This window comes from Heliconius melpomene, chromosome 18, assembly GCF_056956725.1.
Source record: "Heliconius melpomene rosina isolate 202511_hmr_F chromosome 18, ASM5695672v1, whole genome shotgun sequence".
Lineage (NCBI taxonomy): Eukaryota > Metazoa > Arthropoda > Insecta > Lepidoptera > Nymphalidae > Heliconius > Heliconius melpomene.
The window spans coordinates 13,388,316-13,407,872 of record NC_140406.1 but is presented as its reverse complement, the minus strand read 5'-3'; the positions used below and the strand labels follow the sequence as shown (position 1 = coordinate 13,407,872).

At 29.6% G+C, this 19,557-nt stretch overlaps 3 protein-coding genes and 1 non-coding gene across 6 annotated transcripts in view; 3 read left to right on the top strand and 1 right to left on the bottom strand.

The window, feature by feature from the left end:
- Nucleotides 1-19,557, top strand: part of P5cr-2 (Pyrroline-5-carboxylate reductase-like 2) — a 379,085-nt gene that overhangs the window by 230,346 nt on the left and 129,182 nt on the right. The window lies entirely within an intron of this gene.
- Nucleotides 1-19,557, top strand: part of anne (polyamine-transporting ATPase anne boleyn) — a 33,329-nt gene that overhangs the window by 10,962 nt on the left and 2,810 nt on the right. Inside the window, exons 1-17 of one of the 3 annotated variants that reach the window (XM_085201661.1) lie at nt 9,749-9,869; nt 10,191-10,414; nt 11,683-11,850; nt 12,226-12,296; nt 12,487-12,596; nt 13,501-13,663; nt 14,385-14,589; nt 15,709-15,895; nt 16,097-16,232; nt 16,626-16,791; nt 16,980-17,180; nt 17,326-17,526; nt 17,722-17,847; nt 18,184-18,337; nt 18,738-18,859; nt 19,094-19,211; nt 19,351-19,478. In XM_085201661.1, the coding sequence (XP_085057787.1) occupies nt 10,301-10,414; nt 11,683-11,850; nt 12,226-12,296; nt 12,487-12,596; nt 13,501-13,663; nt 14,385-14,589; nt 15,709-15,895; nt 16,097-16,232; nt 16,626-16,791; nt 16,980-17,180; nt 17,326-17,526; nt 17,722-17,847; nt 18,184-18,337; nt 18,738-18,859; nt 19,094-19,211; nt 19,351-19,478 (2,370 nt within the window). In that variant the 5' untranslated portion in view covers nt 9,749-9,869; nt 10,191-10,300. Of the gene's footprint in view, nt 1-9,465; nt 9,527-9,748; nt 9,870-10,054; nt 10,415-11,682; nt 11,851-12,225; nt 12,297-12,486; nt 12,597-13,500; nt 13,664-14,384; nt 14,590-15,708; nt 15,896-16,096; nt 16,233-16,625; nt 16,792-16,979; nt 17,181-17,325; nt 17,527-17,721; nt 17,848-18,183; nt 18,338-18,737; nt 18,860-19,093; nt 19,212-19,350; nt 19,479-19,557 lie in introns of those variants that run through there. The other 2 variants (XM_085201662.1, XM_085201660.1) reach the window with 2 other exon arrangements.
- Nucleotides 7,433-9,309, bottom strand: Polr2L (DNA-directed RNA polymerases I, II, and III subunit Rpb10). The gene is made up of 3 exons (XM_085201663.1): nt 9,150-9,309; nt 8,767-8,869; nt 7,433-7,639 (listed from the first exon to the last, which is right to left on the bottom strand). Exons 2-3 carry the CDS (start codon nt 8,859-8,861, stop codon nt 7,531-7,533), a joined length of 204 nt encoding a protein of 67 aa, XP_085057789.1. The 5' UTR covers nt 8,862-8,869; nt 9,150-9,309; the 3' UTR covers nt 7,433-7,530.
- Nucleotides 15,132-15,293, top strand: LOC146529643 (U1 spliceosomal RNA). Its single transcript, XR_014879058.1, has one exon. It is a non-coding gene; the product is annotated as a U1 spliceosomal RNA (small nuclear RNA).

Below are 19,557 nucleotides of genomic sequence, written 5' to 3'. Positions count from 1 at the left end.
AGTTACGAAGCATCATTATCTATGTAGGTTGTTCATAGAACGTTGTTAAGTCTGCCACTTTAATATATGCCCACTATCAATTAAGCAATTTTAATCGTAGATTAAATGCGTGTGTAAACGGATTGTAAGTTCGATTCCTGCTCGAGGAAATGATTGTTTTAAAAATATTTTCAATATCTTCTGGCAAAAGTCTAGTTAGTCTTATTACTATGCCGGCTAGGAACAGTCTTAAAAATATATACAGAAAGACAGAGGCAGTAAGCACTGGAGTAGGAAAACTATTTATTTATTATTATCTCTCCGTTATGTTGAGACTGAGTGGATTTATAATAATCATAGCATAGTGTTAGGGACGTCTCAACTACGTCATTAAAGGCAAATATATATATTTTTTATCTGTAAAAAAATAAAATACTACAGGAAGATAAATTTAAGGAGAATAATAGGCGTTTTTAATAAATTATATTTATTCAACTTTCACTAATTTATTTTGGTTTTTATAATCAATGACGTCATTCGTTGTTATTCCTCTACCCATATAGTTTACGAGTTTTAGAAGTTGCTTAATTTTCGCTCGTTAAAAAAATGACAACATTATATAGATGCATTTATTTTTAAATTATAGCACATCTGACATCACACTTCTTCTTCTTCTTTCTTTCACACTTCTATATAAAAACCACTCATATTTAAAAGAAATAAATATTTTCATGCATGCTACACCCCTATCCGCAGTAACGACTATATAATTGAGGAATGAACACAGTACATTCAGGTCTAAAGATAGTGAAACTAATCAACCGCAATATTATTATTTCATTATAGTTCTTCTAATTATGTAGAGGTTGTCGTGGCTCAGAGGAACAAGCGTACGACTGTAAACGCGAAAGGTTGTGGGTTCGATGCCCACTCTAGGCAATATTTCGTATTTTCATTTCTTGGCTCTGGTAAGGCAAAGGGCGGCGTTGAGTTTCGCCACTCCATAGGCAATGGCTCAAGAAATCGGTGAAAAGTAGGGAACGGTCTTAATGGAGAACGATATGTTTCAAGTGTGAACACAGAAAGATCCAAGTCAATAGATATTTATAATAGGTATCTACATAAACAGAAATAAGAGACTTTGAATTCCGCCTCAATATGCTAGAAAAAAGTAGAGAAAGAAGTAATTTTTCATTAGATTTTCTTAGACTTGAATTCCATAAATAAAAAAAATTTACAAGGTATCCAGAGTCAATTTTTTAACTTTGTTCTTAAATTTAAGTTATACTTAACTTAACTGCACGTTTAATAGGTAGGAACTTCGATGAAATTTTATGCATATAGGGGAATTGTGCTTAAGATGACATACTTTTTGTTTGAAGACAAATATTTCAAATAAATAAAGTGATCTGAGAACAGCATATTGCGTATACTATTATATATTTCATAATCTACGAAATTATTTTAGTTTCAGAACAATCATCTTTCAAACATCATAAAAATAAACAAAAGTCGCACTTAGGTCGACTAGTATAAGACGAAATATCTACAGGGTAAAATGACATACTTAGTATGTGGCATAAAAATTCCATCATTATTTGTCGAGCATAGTTCACAAATAGTTTCTTCTTTGCTGGGGGCTTTTAAACAGTATTAAGGCCAGATTCATACATGTTGCAAATTTTATGAGGTTGGATTCCGTTATCAGTCACCTCCTTTTCCAAAAGGGAAATAAGCTTCATCACTTGTGACTATTGAATGCCCTTGCTCTAGCAGCCTTATCCATGTCTTCTTGTGACCAATATATATTCGTTTGTAATTGCCAAGCTTTTTGTCGGTAAAGCAAAAAAAATACATCGATTCTATTTGTAAGGGTAAGATAGTATGCCATCTTATACTCACGTTTTGTATGTCATCTTGCCCAATAGATATATGAATTTAATTTTAACCGCTGTGACAAAAGTTTATAGGTTAGGATGCGCTTTTAGCGTTAGTTGTGTCATATAATAATCCTATTTTATATTTAAAATTAGTTCAAATAGAAAATCTTTGTCTTACATGTCTTTTCACCATCAAGCAAAAGTGAAAGAAAAATTGGTTGCAATTGAAAATAACGAAAACATGAATTACTTGCCCATCTGCATTCATTTGCACCCATACTGAATTTAAGCACTAGCTGCATCTACAGACACTCTCTAAAACGTCACAAGATCGCACTTAGCGCTAATAGTTTCATCAATATTGGTAGTGTGTCATCTTATCATAGTATGCCATCTTGAGCACAATTCCCCTAAACAAAATAGGTACTGGTAATATTAACCGGTTAGCGTACCTATTTGTGACCTAAAAATTAAGTATATTTATAAATTAACATTTTCCTTTATATTATATTAAATTATAACGTATATTAATTTTATATTTGTGTTATTTTACTAAGATATAATCGTAAAACTTACCTACTGGTATTTTATATTAAGGCTATAAAATTTTGTAATAAACTTTTAGTATGTACAGATAGATATACAGAAATTAAGTGGAAATAATTAATTTTTGCCAGCTAAGGAAAAAACGTAACATATAACTATAATATATACCGAACAAATACTAAAAAAATAATTAATAATATATGGCACCGACTCAAAAAATAACGAATTTTATATTCTAAATAGATTATATGAATATCAATATTTTCAAAATCGTTTTTATTTCATTTAATTTAATTTAATTTTTAATTTTCTAATTTAATTTATAGTAATTAAAATATTATTTTCTACATATACTTTTGAACTTTGTTATGAGGTACCTTGATACCAGGACGAGGAATTTAAAAGTACATTTTTACTGCGAGAAGTAGTAACGAAACATTTTACGACATATTTCACTATTTCACATTTATCATATTTTTTACGTTCTTTTTATCTTTGTAGGTAACATATCATTGTCAATACAATACAACGTTTGACAATACATATCAGGATTTTTATAGCTCTATATTTTATTTAAATCAAACTTAATAAAAGACTCAATAAAAGGGATCCCCCTTTTCACTTAGTGATGTTTGTTAAAGGAAAATGTCTTTCACAAAACAAATTTATAAATTATTCATGATAAAATTATTGTTAATAGTTTTAAATGCACCTAATTCCACATTAGAGATATAAACATTTCTTTGAAAACTTATAAATATTACGTATATTTTTAAGTAAAAAACCGTACCAATGCCACTGCGTTCAAATTTTCATACATTTTCTTAAAAATGTATTCATATCAAATGCCCAAAAAAAAAACAAAAATATTTTAATAATAAAATGGTAATGGAAAACCGATCGAAATGATTATTTATATATCAGTTGAATTATACGAACCTAAGACGGAAGACGAAATATTTAAAATTACCTACATTCATATTCATGTCCTTCAATTTTTAATTATTTGTTGCTTAATCATTGGGTCGTGACGCCATTTAAGCGCTTGCTTCCATTCATATTGTGGTTTCGCACAGTGCATACTAACAAACTATTGTTAGATGAACTTTGCGGTCTATTTCGGTTGATGTAAAGATATACTATATATATATATACTAGTTTGCTATTAGATTTTGTTATATATTTTAGAGTCCTACTTGGCAATAGAAGAGTGAAGTTAGGCAAATAAAATACTTTGAATTGGTCCTTAATCGAAAACAAATACTATACCTACTTAAGTATTATATGCAGAAAGCCAAAAAAGACATTTATGTTAATATTCAATTTTTCACATATTTTTAACTCTACTACTATACTTCTGATACTCTTACTGTAGAGTTCATTATTTTAATTTTAAAAAATAATTTCAATCTAAATTATTACAATCTCATCTCTACAATCTTCATAACAATTAATATCGTTTATATAAAACTCTAATCTCGTTTATATAAACTTACTCATAAGCCCACATTTATTATAATTACAATATCGAGCTTTTTCTAGAAAACTTATATCGAGATTGCAAACTAGTTTTAGCGATTTAGTACCAACTCAACATGGTAGCAACCCACAACCGGTTTCTTTAATATTTTCTAGATATCTTTTTTTTATTGCTTTACCCAGTAAATTGATTTGGGCATGCATTTACTAAGGTCTTAAGGAAAATCGAAATAAATTTCTAAATGCATGTAATTTTCATGAATTCTATGAATCTTTTTATTTGTGTGTTATTTTAATATGTAGTGTCTACTTATCTTACATATTTATCTAATTAAAACGTCATTATAATACTTATAAGTATGTATTTTTTTAAATCTAAGGGATATTTTACGTTATATAGAGTTGAGAATATAATCATAGATTCTTTAATGGTTTTTGACTTTTAATTATTATGCTTAGATATTTTTTGGTAAATAGGTACACTTTGTTTTTTTTGGGAAGGTTGGAAGAAATATAATTTATGTTTGAAAAGATAAATGTCTTATAGGACAAATAGCATAATCAGATAGACTTATACTAAGTTTGCCACTATGATAAAAAATAGATAGTTAAAGAAATAAAATTATAACTAGTCTATCGTGGTGCAGTAAGACAGCGTCTAATTTTAAGTGATGGCTATGATTCTTGTTACTGGGTATCCCTGTCCACCCTGTTCCTATTTAGTTTTATGTTACCTGCACATAGCAGGGACGGCAGAGAGAACCTAGGAAACTAGTGTTAAGACATTGCATGTTGATTTGCAGAACTGAACGCCGGGCTTTGCCTGGTTACCAGAGTAAAAAAATGAAAATATCTATTCTTTTCACTCCTTTAAGTGGGAATCAAACCCACAACCGTCGTCACATATACAGACAAAAGTATCAAACTGAATTTAAAATAAAAACTACAATGTGTTCTTATTGCATTATTATGTTTAGAATGGATTTAAATGAAAACATATGAAAATAACTACAAATATCTAGTAAGTAAAGTTTTTACTTTGTATTGCCATTTACGTGACTACACAATGGATACTTAGAACGAGTCATTAACTACTTATTTGTAAAATAAAAATATGTTTTTTGTATCCATTTTTTATTTTGTTAATAGTTATTATTAACATATATAACTAATTAAGGTATACTTAGTATTTATTTTTTGGGAATTATTATAGGTCCAGGAGAAGTACCCTGTATGTACGACTAAGCAGCGAGTTTCTTATAAAATACACCAAATGCTATGCATATTGAAAGGGTATTATAAGTATCTTTAGTTCAGTAAATTCTGGATATGTTAAACCATTTCACGGACCCACGCTGACGATATTATATAACGCATACCTAAACGTGTTTAAAGAATATATCTTTAACCTTTCTTATGTAAGTACTTAAAGTTATACAAAACTTTACTGTGCATCATATATATTCCTGGCCTTATTTGAATTATTGTTACGCCCATAAAAGTTTCTCCTCTTAAAAATGTGTATACGCTTTTATTAATGAAATCACCATTAAAAGTATCTTTATTGGCCTTAAGTTTTTTTGAGTAATCTCAAAGTAATCTTAAAAACATAACTGTTTAATGGATTGTATGTAAGTACGTACTTATGTATGTAAGTTGGCTTCAACTTTTGATCACTTTCGCGTATCTATAGAATAGATGCACAAACATTTATACCTTGTTGTTATTTATGTATGTTTATTTTTTATTTCTCCGAATGGGAAACGAACTCACATTCTTATTTTCCTTGCCCTAATTTTAACAGTCAAGCCGTATATCGTTTTATTATTCGCATCATAAAGATGAACGCAAACCGCAAGGTGAACGTACGAGGATTACAACTTACAACAGGTAAAGTGTGGCAAGGCTATGGCAATGTATCGTTAAGTATATTTTCTGATATTAAATTAGATAGTATGTGAAATATATCTTATTTTTATTAAATACTACTACTATTTAATATTGTAGTAAAGATTGTTAAATCTTTGTATTTCATGTATCTATAGTATGTAGTTTTGTTATCTAGTTTTTCAGTTATTTTCCAGGCAACCATGTTTTATAGTGTTGAGAAAAAATAAGCTTATATATACTTAATTCATTAAAAAAACACATGAATGCAAATTATTAACGCTAAGTGAACTGCTTAAACCAGGCAACCCTGGACTTGCGGCAGACTGAGAGCTGGCAACCCTTAATTTTCCAATTCCTTATACGATTTTCTTTCAAATGATGTGCAATACATATAAAAAAAATATGAGTGCCATTTTCTCCAAAGACGCATTATGAAGAAAAATAATTAAAGGGATTGCGGCAGGATTCTTCTAGGCAACCCAGGTGTAATCTGTTCTACTAATCATGTATTATTCATTAATATAAGTTTAATTAAAAAAACAGATCCCTACAGATTTAAGCGATGGGACTCGACCTATAAAAACAACGCGGTACATTTGATGGTTTAAAATTTGACTTTTGAGTCACGTTAAGCGTCTAGGGGAAAAATTACTAAGTAATTACTTTGAAGAGTTTTACATACAGTTGTATTGCAAATAAAGTAAGATTAGATATAGGGTATCTTTATTGAAGTTTGCATTACTTTGTCATTGAAATTCTTTCTTCGAGTCAAGAGAGGTAAAATACAAAATTGATAATTTTGCACTTAACTATATGCTTTAGGAAAACCTAACTAATGTGCGATATGTGGCCTATTATAATATTTAAAAGATATGGTAAAACATAGCATTAAAAGTAAGTTTGTAGATTGTCTTTTTTCCTTTTTTTTGATATTGAAATACAACATTGTATATTTTTGCACAGGTTACTTACGTAATGTTTTTTTTTATGAACAGGTATATTTGTTACATTTGTACATTAAAAATAATATGTCATTTTCAATTTATAATTTACGAACGACTCAAACGTGGCTTCGCCAGCTTAAACTTATTGTTATATTATAGCGAAAATATACAAAATATTTACATAAATTGTAGTCTATGTGCTATTATGATAATTTTATACAATACTTTTTGCGTGAAAGTGGAATAAAAATCCATCCTCACAAAATATAACATTTGTATTAGGAAGGAATTTATTTTTAATTTATTGATCTCAAATTTGATGTGATTAACAATTTGAGTGATATGAAAGCTCAGAAAATTGTTTTCGGCACTAAGCAGATGTACAGGTTCATATTAGACTCATAGATAACTTTTTTTCAGCTTTACGCGATATCCCGCAGCAGATATAACAGAGTAAATTTAATGTTATAACACTCTTTCTCTCTTTCTGTTTTTTTAGAAAGCAGAAAGCATTCTGAGCAAAGAAATTAAAATATCAGTAAAAGATAATTCATTCCTCCTATTGTGAATCGAACCCGTCGATAACCGTCATGTTTAGAGTCACACGCTTGTGCTTCTGCGCCACTATGACACCACCATAGCAACTAATTAATTAAAGACTAATTATAAAGAACCTTCCAGTTGCTATTAAAAAAAGGGTAATAAAAGAAACAATACTATATAAAGCTTATTATTTTATCTTAACCTACATTATTTATACATAAATTTTAGCTTAATAATAGGTATAATTACAGTATTCTATAAATAAAAAACTACTTTTCCAAGGGCGCGTAGTTAAGCAGTTTCTCAATTAAATCGACGTGACCGAGCAACATGCGACGACAACAGTATCTTTTCAAGCCAAGTGCATCTAGCGCGTCACTGAAACAAAAGAAAATTTATTATTTTCAAATTTCACGCACATAGGCAGAGGCACGCCCCGCCAAATGTTCGAGACATTGCGTCTTGTGTGGCCTAAGTCAAGCCGCGCTTTCATTCGCGCAGAGCAAGTTTAAAAAAAATAATTCATTCCCCTGAATGAGCATCGAACCCACAATTATCGCATTTATAGACAGACACCGTTTCCATAATAACCACATGACGGCAGCATCATTTTATTTTAGGAAAAAATATTTAGGTTAATAATTATTACTTTCCTAAAAACTTTACTTTTATTGTGTATAATTAAAAGATTTGACTGTAGTGTTGATTTTATTTGATTGTAGTGTAATGAAAAGATTACTATGTGTGATACTAATATTAGGTATAATTTTCTTAAAAAAGATAAGAAAAGCTTAACTTTAATGGTAAAAAAATAATTAAATATATGAATACATAATTAGTAGAATTAAGATTCACCAGTTTTTAATGTATAGCGAATTTAACATTCATATGATTTTTTTATAAAATGGAATAGAATATTGTTTATGGCACATTTAAAACTACAAACACTATGAAACATTAATTTATACAAAAGGTATGCAAAAGTGATTTTACTTTAATATCTATCTCTTCAGTAAATAAAGGGCAAAGAAAAGTGAAATATATACAAAATATATATAAAATATTTATTAACTTATAATACATTACTTAACATGTTTATATGTTTTAGATTAGATCATTTATTATTTTTTAGGTTCAAATTCAATCCAATTTTTATTTTGTTTAATATTGTTATCACCATGTTAGGATTATCTGATTTATACATATAATTTGCAAAATGATTTCATGGTTTAGTTCTATTTTAGATGTTTTTGAAACATATTGAGATGAAAATCCAATAACAACAATTCCTTAATTGAAATACCCCAAAGTAAATTGAACAGCTCTACTTGCACAATAAATTTAAAAAAGTAAATTATCTTATGTTTATAGAGTAATTTAATTTGTTAGTAATAATTATTCAAACTCTCTTCTACTGAAATTATTTTATTATAATAAGATAATTTTATAAAAAACCTAATATTGTGTATAATAATAGTCATTTGGAGTTAAAGAAAAATGCTTACCCCTCAGTATACTCTGCCTGTAAAAGACCAAGATATGCTTCCCATTTATTACCAATAACTTTACCACAAGTAAAACAACGCACTGGAATAATCATGTTTGGCCCTGTAAAACAAAACACCATTTGAATTTATATTCCCACGATTCAAACACTTAGGTTATAAAATAATAACATCTAGAGAATTTGTTATTAAATACATTTTAATGACGTATCCGTGAGGATTGTAGAAGCTTACAAGTTACGTGAGCCGATAAATTTTATATTGTCGTACACACACGTGTTTTATACAAAATTTGAATTTAAATACATCGACGAAAACTTTTTGTAATTAGATATTTATGTGCTGCTAGTATAAGATATTAAGTGACAAAATTGAATACCGACCTGAATAAAAATATTAATATTTTAAAGTATTCTGTTGTTATATTCCAGTAAGAAAATATTCATAAAAATATTTCTATTGCCGTATTCCACAAATCATAAACACACCACCACTCACAAGTCAGTCTTACATTGACGTTTCTAGATCGCTTAACAACTTATATGACAAACTTCAACAGATTACAAATACTATATTTGTCTATAGTCTATACTATTTAGGTTGTCTATACAAAAGCGATGCGTACTTAACAGAGAATTGAATTGAAATAATTAAACTATAAGGAAAATATTACTATGATTTAATTATTATTTATTTCAGATGTACTGACATTATGACATTGAGCGTTGAACAGCAGATTACATTTGATGATAGTCAAGTGGTAAGGATATTATAATTTTACTTTAAATTTATTACTTGATTCTTATACCAATAATAAAAACTTTTATTGATGGAAAATCATTATTTAGTAAAAAATATATAAAAAAATATAATCATTATTTTTAGAACGAATAAACATTTGTTTAAAATATGTTTTATCTGTTCTCCAATTGACAGAGACATAATGCTTATATGATTCATTTTCCTCTAACTCCATATGGCAATTATGGCATATAGAGGACGTCTGACTTATAGAATTACAGATTAAATTGCAGTGTTGTTTATTGTGTTGTCGCATATGGTTTGAATTAGGGGCGTGTGTGACTTTAATAGTTAAATAATTGGTATTGCACTCGTATTTCTTAAGTTCTTAAGCTAGAATATTTGAAGGAATTTGAATTAAAATATTTGTTTATTTATTTTAGCCTCTACAACTAGGAAGTCAATAACAAATATGATATTTCGTTTCTATTGTTTATTTTTTTTTATCATTAATATTATATAGTTTTGATATATTTATAATCTAAACAATCATGTTATTATATTTTATTAAATTAAAATGTTAAAGTAATTTTTAATTCCCCTTATTGTTAATAACTCTAGCTTTACTTAACTTTACAATTGTTAATGATCATAACTGAACCCCATTAATCACAATCAATTAGGGATCATGTTACATTAATATTATGACACTACTAACGAAAAAATAAAAGAAAGTATAAAGACAAAAAGATATTTAAAACAAACAATTTTAAAAAATAATTTGAAAATCAAAATGCATGCAGCGGATGAAATTCAGCCACTCATTGAATACAGTTCATTACAAAGTAGGGAATCTCTTTTAGATTTACTTACTCAAAATATATATACAGATCCAGACTTTGATCAGGTAAGATGTAGTAAATAAATAAAATTCCTTTTTCTACTGCTTAAATTAATAAATTTTAATATTTATGTTAAGACCCTCTTTTCCCCACTTTCTGGGTTCTAGTATGTTGAGTGGTAATTCTCAATGCTGAGCTTTGTTTTATTACCATGTGGAGGAAATAAAAATAATTCATTATCTCAAATGGGAATTGAACCACATCCATTGTGCTTGCAGTCAGATACTTGACCACTGTAGCATAATGGCATAAGTCATAAAAATTTTATGATTGAGAAAATTACTTGCACATTTTATCTATATATATAAAAGGACTTGTCCTCACTGACTGAGGTAAGACGTACGCACAGCCGTAACCGCTGTGTGTAGAAACGTGGAATTTGGACAGATGTTTACTTTTGTAATCTGGACATCCACTAAGAAGGGATTTTGAAAAATTTTAACCCTAAAGGGGTGAAATAGGGGTTCAAAGTTTGTATGGAAAAAAAATTAAATCAGCACTGATTTTTATAAAATTTAAAATTTAGATTTTTAAAAGTATTTAATTGAACACGTGTTTCATTGTTTTCTAGAATTCTCCCCCTAGGGGTGCAAATAAGGCCTTGAAAGTTTGTATGGAAAAATCTTTAAATCGCCACCGATTTTCATATAATTTGTAATTTAGGCTCTTAAAAATATTTCATTGAACACATGTTTCATGGGTTATTAGAATTCAACCCTAAATACGCAAGCGAAGCTGCGCGCGTCCGCTAGTAGTTATATAAAACTACATCAATAAAGTAGATAGAAACTAGATAAGTCACTTATTATGTTTCCTCAATATTAATATTCCCATATGAGGAAAACAACTATATTTTTAATATATATTTAGAAAGAAAAAAACAGAAATTTTACATAACTTTCATGAAGAAACAAAATCTGAAGTATTATTTGTATTTCCATAGATGTAACAGAAGCAAGTATATTTTGACTGTACATACAGAACCATGATCCACTAAGTCACAACTTATATAGTATAATAATCTTACATAGTATATTCTCTTTACAAAATTTGCTTAGTGAACTTAAATGGTGTCCACAAAATGTGATTTCATATCTCACTAAACTTTTTATTATAATTTTACAAGCAATACCTAATATGCTACTGCATAGTGATTAAATTTTTCTTCTTATTATGATGATGTTATTATTTTTTTCCTTTACATTCAAATATTTTTAATAATTTTGCCACAAGTTAATAAGTCACTGTTTCTTATTTTGTTATTTTTTCACAGGTCGTCTACGGTTATCGTAAATGTCGATGGCGAACTATTCTAGTATACATATTTTCTACATTAACCTGTGGAATACCTTTCCTAGTGTTCCACTGGTGGCCTACATGGCTCCTTTACGCCACTTCTATAAGATGCTGCTTTCAAATAGCTGACCAAGTTTTAGTAGTGGTAATATTACGTTTTATTTTCTTTTATTATTAAAAGTGTATTTAGTTATTTTTAATTATTGGTACATAAGACAAGTTACTTATATTATAGCAGTGAAATTTTGGTTTGTGAATTTTTGTTTTGTTTTCAAAAAAATTGCCATTTGCTCTAAAATTTAATGAATCGAATGAGAATACGTATTTACATTATATACAGTTAGTAGTAGCATTATATACAGTTACAGTAATTACACTGTGTTATAATAAAAAAGGGACTTTATTTTTCTAATTTATTTAATTATATAATTTATCTGCAAGTATCTTACTAAATATTAGACATATTTAGTTAATTTATTTATTTCAACGTTAATATATTAAATTTACACATTTATTTTAGGAAGTGTATCAAAAGAAATGCAAAAGTTTCTTCATACACAAGATTGTTGATAAAAATATAGCAGATGCCAGGTAAGAATACTATAATGTGTTTAGTTTTACTCCTCGCCACGGAAATCAACGCCGCTATCAACGCCACAACGTCTAGATAGAGATTTAAAGTAAAAATAATACATGCCCCATGCCATATATTTGCTTAAATTCATTACTTATTAACAACATTAGTTTTATAGCCTCTTCATAATGCATTTTTTTATTTCAGTGGTTTATTGAATGAAGGTTTTGAAGATGAATTTGGAGGGGAAAAGGGTCCTCTAGATAGTGCAGATGATTTGTACACACCTATACACTTAGATGATGGAACTAAATTAAGTAAGCTATATTACATTTTAATTATCTACATCATTAAGGCATATAGTACAATACAGAAAAATAGATTTATTTTCTTTGTATGGAAATGAAATGAAAATATGAATTTTTAAATATTGAAGAGTTACTTTGATCTGTAGAAATGACTACTACTTATTTGTTATTAATTAAATGAGTTTAAAAATGAAAGATTGAAATATTCTGACATTTTCTAAATATTTCATACCAATCAACTAAATTTTATATGTTAAATGAACTTACTAATACAATTCACTTATTTTATTAGAATTTGAACCTTCCACTACCATTTATAATGTTAAGCAACTACTCTATATATGCTATAACTATTTAAAAAATTGTTATATATTATGTAATACATTTTTGCATATCGCTTTAATTTATTATGAACGGATGGCGGTCAGATAAACAGCATAATAAGCTTATTGATAATAACTTATAATATAAATTATTCACATATTTACAGAGAATGATTTGTATTATGTAATGTATTTTATATAATTTTTCCATGTTTTTTAATACTTTTTAAGTGAACATGTCGGCGTTCTAACGGCGTTTATTGGTTTTTTATTTTACATTAACAGAAAAAATACGACAATTTGCATTAGTGTTTGCAATGTTTCATAATGATTATGTATAATTAGTAAAAGGATAAAGTGATGAGTAGTTGTTAACTTTTTACTTAAGAATTTTTTTATACATCTTTAGAAAATAATTTCTCTTTTTATATTAAAAATAATTTAATAAATATTAAAAGAAAATTAGTTTTTTTGATGTATAAAACTGGTTTCTTCACAGTTTTCTTACTAAGTGACTTTTTACTAATTTGTACAATATATTAGGGATAAGTAACCAATTACTTGTTAACAACTTGTTAAATAATCGACAGATGTACAACAGTTCAGATACTTTCGACATAAAAAACAATATCTAATATGGGACACCACGCGGGCCCAGTGGATGCGTCTCGCGGGAATCGAACGTGGTGCCTCTTGCGTACAACTGCATGCCATAGCGGCGAGACCACCGTGCTCTGAGAGACGATTGAGAATGTAAGTAAAATATTAGTAAATTATTCAAATATAAAAAAGATGCTAAAATAATTATGATAAGCAGTGAGAGTCTCGGTCGCTAATATTTACTATTGTACTTGATTTCCGGGAGTGGTAGTTTATGTGATGGTTATGGGTTCGATTTGCAATTTGGAGGTTGTTTTAAAATATGTGGATTATTTTAGTTTAGTTAGTAAAGTTCAGAGTTGGGTTGCGTCATTCAATATTTTATATTTTATTTTTTTTATAAATATTAATTTTTTTTAAGAAAATTCAATATTTATTAACATTATAAGAGAAAAATTTAAAATATTTTAATTCAAAATCGTGATCGAATCGCATCGTTACTCGCTTGACAAGGACATTCTTGGTATTATGATAATGATGATTTCCATGTAACTTGTAACAATACACTCTTTGTGCTTTGCTGAATGCGTTATTAATGTATTTTGTACTGACTGTATTAAAAATATTTATATAAAATTAGAGTAATATGAACATTGTTTTTTTAGCTTCCCTAGTACAGCCTAGTATCCCGAATATGGCAGGATTAAGGACAGAATTAAAAATTGATGTGCCTGCATTTAGCAGTTTTTTTCTATAAAAAAACTATTTATGGTTTTTTAAAATACTAATTAAGGGCCGTTGTAGTGTTGTAAAAAAATATATCTCTAAAATATAATATCTAATAAATACTTAATTTTATGTATTACTCTTACAGGTTAAACATTTACGGTCTCAACGAAATCAAAGTTCCCGTACAAACTATAATGACTTTAATACTGCTAGAAGTTTTCAATCCGTTTTACGTATTTCAATTATTCACAATAGCTGTGTGGTTGGCGGAGCCGTATTATTATTATTGTGTTGCCATTATACTGATGTCTACATTTGGTGTAGCCACATCTGTTATACAGACGAAAAAGGTTAGTATTTTATTACTTTATACCAATCATCTCGCATATAGCAAGTTAGGCAGAGGACCGTGACATTGCGTCTTAAGTGGCAGAATTCAACGCTGCGCTTTGCCACGTTACCGGAGCGAGGAAATATAAATATTAAATAATTAATTTTCCCGAGTGGGTATCGAACCCACAAACATCGCGCTAAGATGACGCTATGCCATTGCGTCCTAACGGTCTCACCTAATAATATATTTATTACTTCATTATTATATAAAAAATGTTTTTTTAATATTTTTATTACCTTTGTACTTTGCATTACATTAATGTAATAAAATAACGCAAAGATATCCTACCTACCGATCTGTTCTTTTTTGTATTTTTTTTCTCAAATAACTAAGAAAAAACCACTCTAAAATAAATGAACCCACTCTAAAATATGTGTTACATAAAAGTTTTTAAAAGTCCGTCGATAGATGGCGTTGTTCATATTCATACGATTTCTGAATCGCGCTGGCAAGATTTTTATGAGAAACATGACCTTAAAATTTTTCTGGGAGCAGAGCATACTTACCTGGCGTAGGGGACACCGTGATCAAGAAGGCGGTTCCCCCAGAGCGAGGCCCTTCCATTGCACTGCGGTCGGGTTGACCTCTGCGATTATCCCTAATGCGGATAACTCGGACGCGTAATTTTTGGTAGTGGGGACTGCGTACGCGCCGTCCCCCTCATATAAACCTAAAACAATATAAACTGTAAAACAATAATAATTATTATAAATTTTATAATATATTTTATTATAAAATTTTTAAAATTTAAAAATAAATATTAAATAATAATTGTTGTTATATGAACATATTTTATGATTATTAGTTTATAAGAAGAAATTAAAAGTATTTATAAAAAATCCATAGAATCTTTGTTTATTTTCTTGCTCTATCGTAACAAGCGCAATCCGCAAAACGCAGCGTTGAACGCCACTCAATACACAATATCTCGAAAATTCTGCGGTAAATGTAGAATGAAGTGTTTTTACATTAGGTTCCTTCTACCTACCATGGTGCCTACTGTTATATGCGGAATACATCATGAAGCTAACAAAAATCAAATGATTATACACCAAAAACATATACATAATTGCAGAACCAACAAAGTCTTCGAGCGACAGTGGAAGCCCACGACACGGTGGAGCTGTGGGGCGGCCGGCGCGTGGACAGCCGCGCGCTGTGCCCCGGCGACGTGCTGCTGCTGCCGCCTCACGGCTGCACCATGCTGTGCGACGCGGCGCTGCTCACCGGGACCGCTATAGTCAATGAGAGTATGCTCACAGGTGGGGTACGACTTATTTAGTTTAACTCTGTTCTTTGAATATAGTGTCCCAGTTTAATTCAGTTTATTTTATAACAAAGTTAACAAATATCTTCTAACATCGTTGAAAATATTTGTTTTTTGTTTACGTAACTGTCCTCTTGTGCAGTGATAGTATTATTTCTAATCAAAATATACAATTTTCCATAACTTATTTTACTAGGTGAATCCGTACCAGTAACGAAGACAGCCTTACAAAGGATCGATAAAGAGTTTCACCTAAAAGAACACAGTTCAAGTGTACTCTTCTGTGGAACTAAAGTTATACAGACCAGATATTATAACAATGAACCTGTTAAGTAAGTTAAATTTTATTTTTTATCTATCTACTTTGTTAATCAGCTTCTGAAAAATATATATGATAATAAGCTTAATAGATAGCCATATTCAGTTTAATCTTCATAAAAATATCTTTAATGAATACCAAAAAAATTTACTATTATTGTTAATGATGGATGTTACCCTCGCTTGCTGTAAGGGCTATAGATTCATTATATATAGATATTCATTTCAGATAAAAAGGGATACAAACATTTTAAAACAATATATTAGGACCCATTGCCACTTTCCTATACTAATCCGCTTTAGGCTTTTTATATTTAAATTGATAGAAAACATTGCTTATAATTTCATACAATTTAGTTTAGTCAATGTAAAAAGAGCTATTTTTTATGATTTTCCTTACTTTTCAGAGCCTTAGTTCTACGTACAGGTTACAACACGAGTAAAGGGGAGTTAGTAAGAAGTATTTTATATCCTGTACCAGCTGATTTCAAATTTGACAGAGATTCATATAAGTTCATATTTATTTTGGCATGCATTGCTATTATTGGGCTGGCGTATACTGTGGCTTTAAAGGTCAGTTATTTTAATAATATATAATATGTTAGAGTTAAATTTATATTATATTGGATTTGAACAACCATTGATTGTAATATTCTAAATGATAAAGTCTAACAATCAATATTTTAGATATATAAAAAAAGTAAAAATTTATTAAAAAGAATTTTTTCTTTCAAACATAACTACAACTTATTCTGTTACAGACATACAGAAAAATGACAGTCGGCGACATAGTAATAAAGGCGTTGGATATAATAACCATAGTGGTGCCGCCCGCGCTGCCCGCCGCCATGACGGTGGGCCGCCTCTACGCCGTCAACCGCCTAAGGCGGGCGCGCATCGCCTGCCTCAACACGAGAGCGGTCAACGTCAGTGGATCCTTGGATTGTATTTGTTTTGATAAGGTAACTTTTTTAATTGTTGTATATGGTATATTTTTATAGTGAAAGACGGATGTTAAGACATTTTTTTCTATTGAAACCGTTTTACCATATATTCCATAGAAGAATCTATTACCATATTTTCACACAAGTTTCACCATTTCCCCAGACGGGTACACTAACAGAGGACGGTCTGGACATGTGGGGGGTGGTTTCCGTCAGTAACGCGACCTCCCCTCCACTGCTCGCCCGCCCACAACGAGATCCGAGGCACTTAAACGATTTACACGAATTAAAGATAGGCATGGCTTCATGTCATAGCTTGACGTTGCTTAATGGGGAGTTGGCTGGCGACCCGCTGGATTTAAAGGTAAAATCCTATGTATATTATATAATTATTATTAGCAGTTTTTTTGACACATGTTGCGAGACTAATCGCAAGTTTCTGGTAAATATTATAATAGGCCTCAAATCTACAATTATCGCAGCCCTTGTTGTTTTGAATGAAATTGTATAGAAATACTATGGTAAGAAAATAATAATTTGGTATTTAATTATTTTAAAGATGTTTGAATCAACCGGATGGCGGCTAGAAGAGCCAGAAGTACCGGAGAGTGCAAACTATGAACTTCTCACACCCACAGTGGTTAAACCTAGAGGAGCTGCTAATATTAACGTAGATGATTTACATGTAAGTATTATCATAATAAAAATAATAAAAAAAACAAGCTAAGGAAAGGACAGCAACCTCTATTTAAAGTCACGGTTCTACTATTTCTGTCTTTTAAAACTAAAATTCATAGTTTTAAATAGAATTTTTGATAATAATTACTTTTACATTACTTTTTATATTTTACATAATACTATTAATTTGTTTTGTCATATCTATGAAAATTGTTGATTTTATCTTAGTTTCTTATTCACCAACCATACCATATAAATGAAAAATGGCCTTTAAATAAAAATTTTATTTTACATACATTGCAAATTGTATGTCCAATACATAATAATACAATACATTTTCAAGGTACCACTAGAAGTAGGTATAGTACAGCAGTACCAGTTCGTGTCTAACTTACAAAGAGCGTCGGTGGCGGTTCGATTACTGGGCGAGGACGTTGTGCGGGTGTACTGTAAGGGGGCGCCGGAAATGTTGAGAACTTTGTGTAAACCTAATACAGGTTAGTTAGAAAATGTTTACTTAATATATGTTTTATAGATTTTTTAATTGACTCATCGAGTTGTGACATGAAAATATTTTAATATAATCATCCCCCGAGTAGATATTGAAGCCACATCTAACCCATTTACAGTTAGACATTGTAACAGATTGGTCTTTTGGTAATAAAAACGTTTAAAATAAATGTAAATTGTTGTGTATTTGGTGTTCAATAGGCTCGGCCAAATAGGTTCCCAAAATTCATGTTTATCTCAAATGTAGAAAATTTAATTTATTATATATTTTATTCATCAATGTTAGTAAATAGCTATTAATTATCTATAAACTTGATCTTACCTTAGTCTTAAGGAATATACATTTTAAAACAAATTCTATAATAAAAAATATGATTATCTTTCCAGTTCCTGGTAATTTAAATGAAATATTAAGTTCGTACGCGGAAAAAGGATATCGTGTAATAGCAATGTCTACGCGAATTATTGAAGCTACATTCAAACAACTACAAAAAATGAATAGAGAAGAGGTATTTATTCTTTCACACTGAAGTAAAAGTTTGAAAAAAGAAAAATAAATTTATAAAAAATCGATTTGCACTAATTTTTCCCACTCAGGTATGAATTATTCATTTTCTTGCTTGGCAACTAGACAAAGCACGAAGAAATGTAAACAATTCAATACTCTGAGTGAAATCGAACCAATAACAGTAGTGTTTACAATCAGACCCTCACATATTGATGACCCTCATTATATTTTACAGGTGGAATGCGATCTAGAATTTTTAGGCTTGGTCATAATGGAGAATAAACTGAAGGCAGCCACTACAGCCATTATAAGGGAACTTAAAGAGGCAAACATACACGTTGTTATGATTACAGGTATTTAATACATTTATAGGTAGTAGTAGTAAGTAGTTATTTTTTTTTTCAGCATCATGCTGTATCCCGTATGTAACAGAGAAAGCCTAATGCTAATACACTCCTTAATATAGGGTAAAATAATCAATTTATTTTCTAGGTGACAACATCCATACGGCGGTAAGCGTAGCTCGCGAATGTGGAATCCTTGCTAGTGGAGAACGAGTGGTTCAACTGGGAATCGAACCCCACACCACTAAATTGTACTGTGAGAGTTCTATACAAGGGGTAAGATTTCTATTTAGAGATTTATAATGATAAAAATATATCTGCACTCTACAATTACATTACTTTTTCTCTATTTTAT

What these genes read in the sequence shown, in the direction of transcription:
- Polr2L (XM_085201663.1), bottom strand. Translation starts at nt 8,861, where the DNA reads ATGATTATTCCAGTGCGTTGTTTTACTTGTGGTAAAGTTATTGGTAAT. An exon ending in CAGGCAGAGTATACTGAGGG is followed by an intron (nt 7,640 to 8,766) that starts GTAAGCATTTTT and finishes CTTTTGTTTCAG; the next exon opens with TGACGCGCTAGATGCACTTG.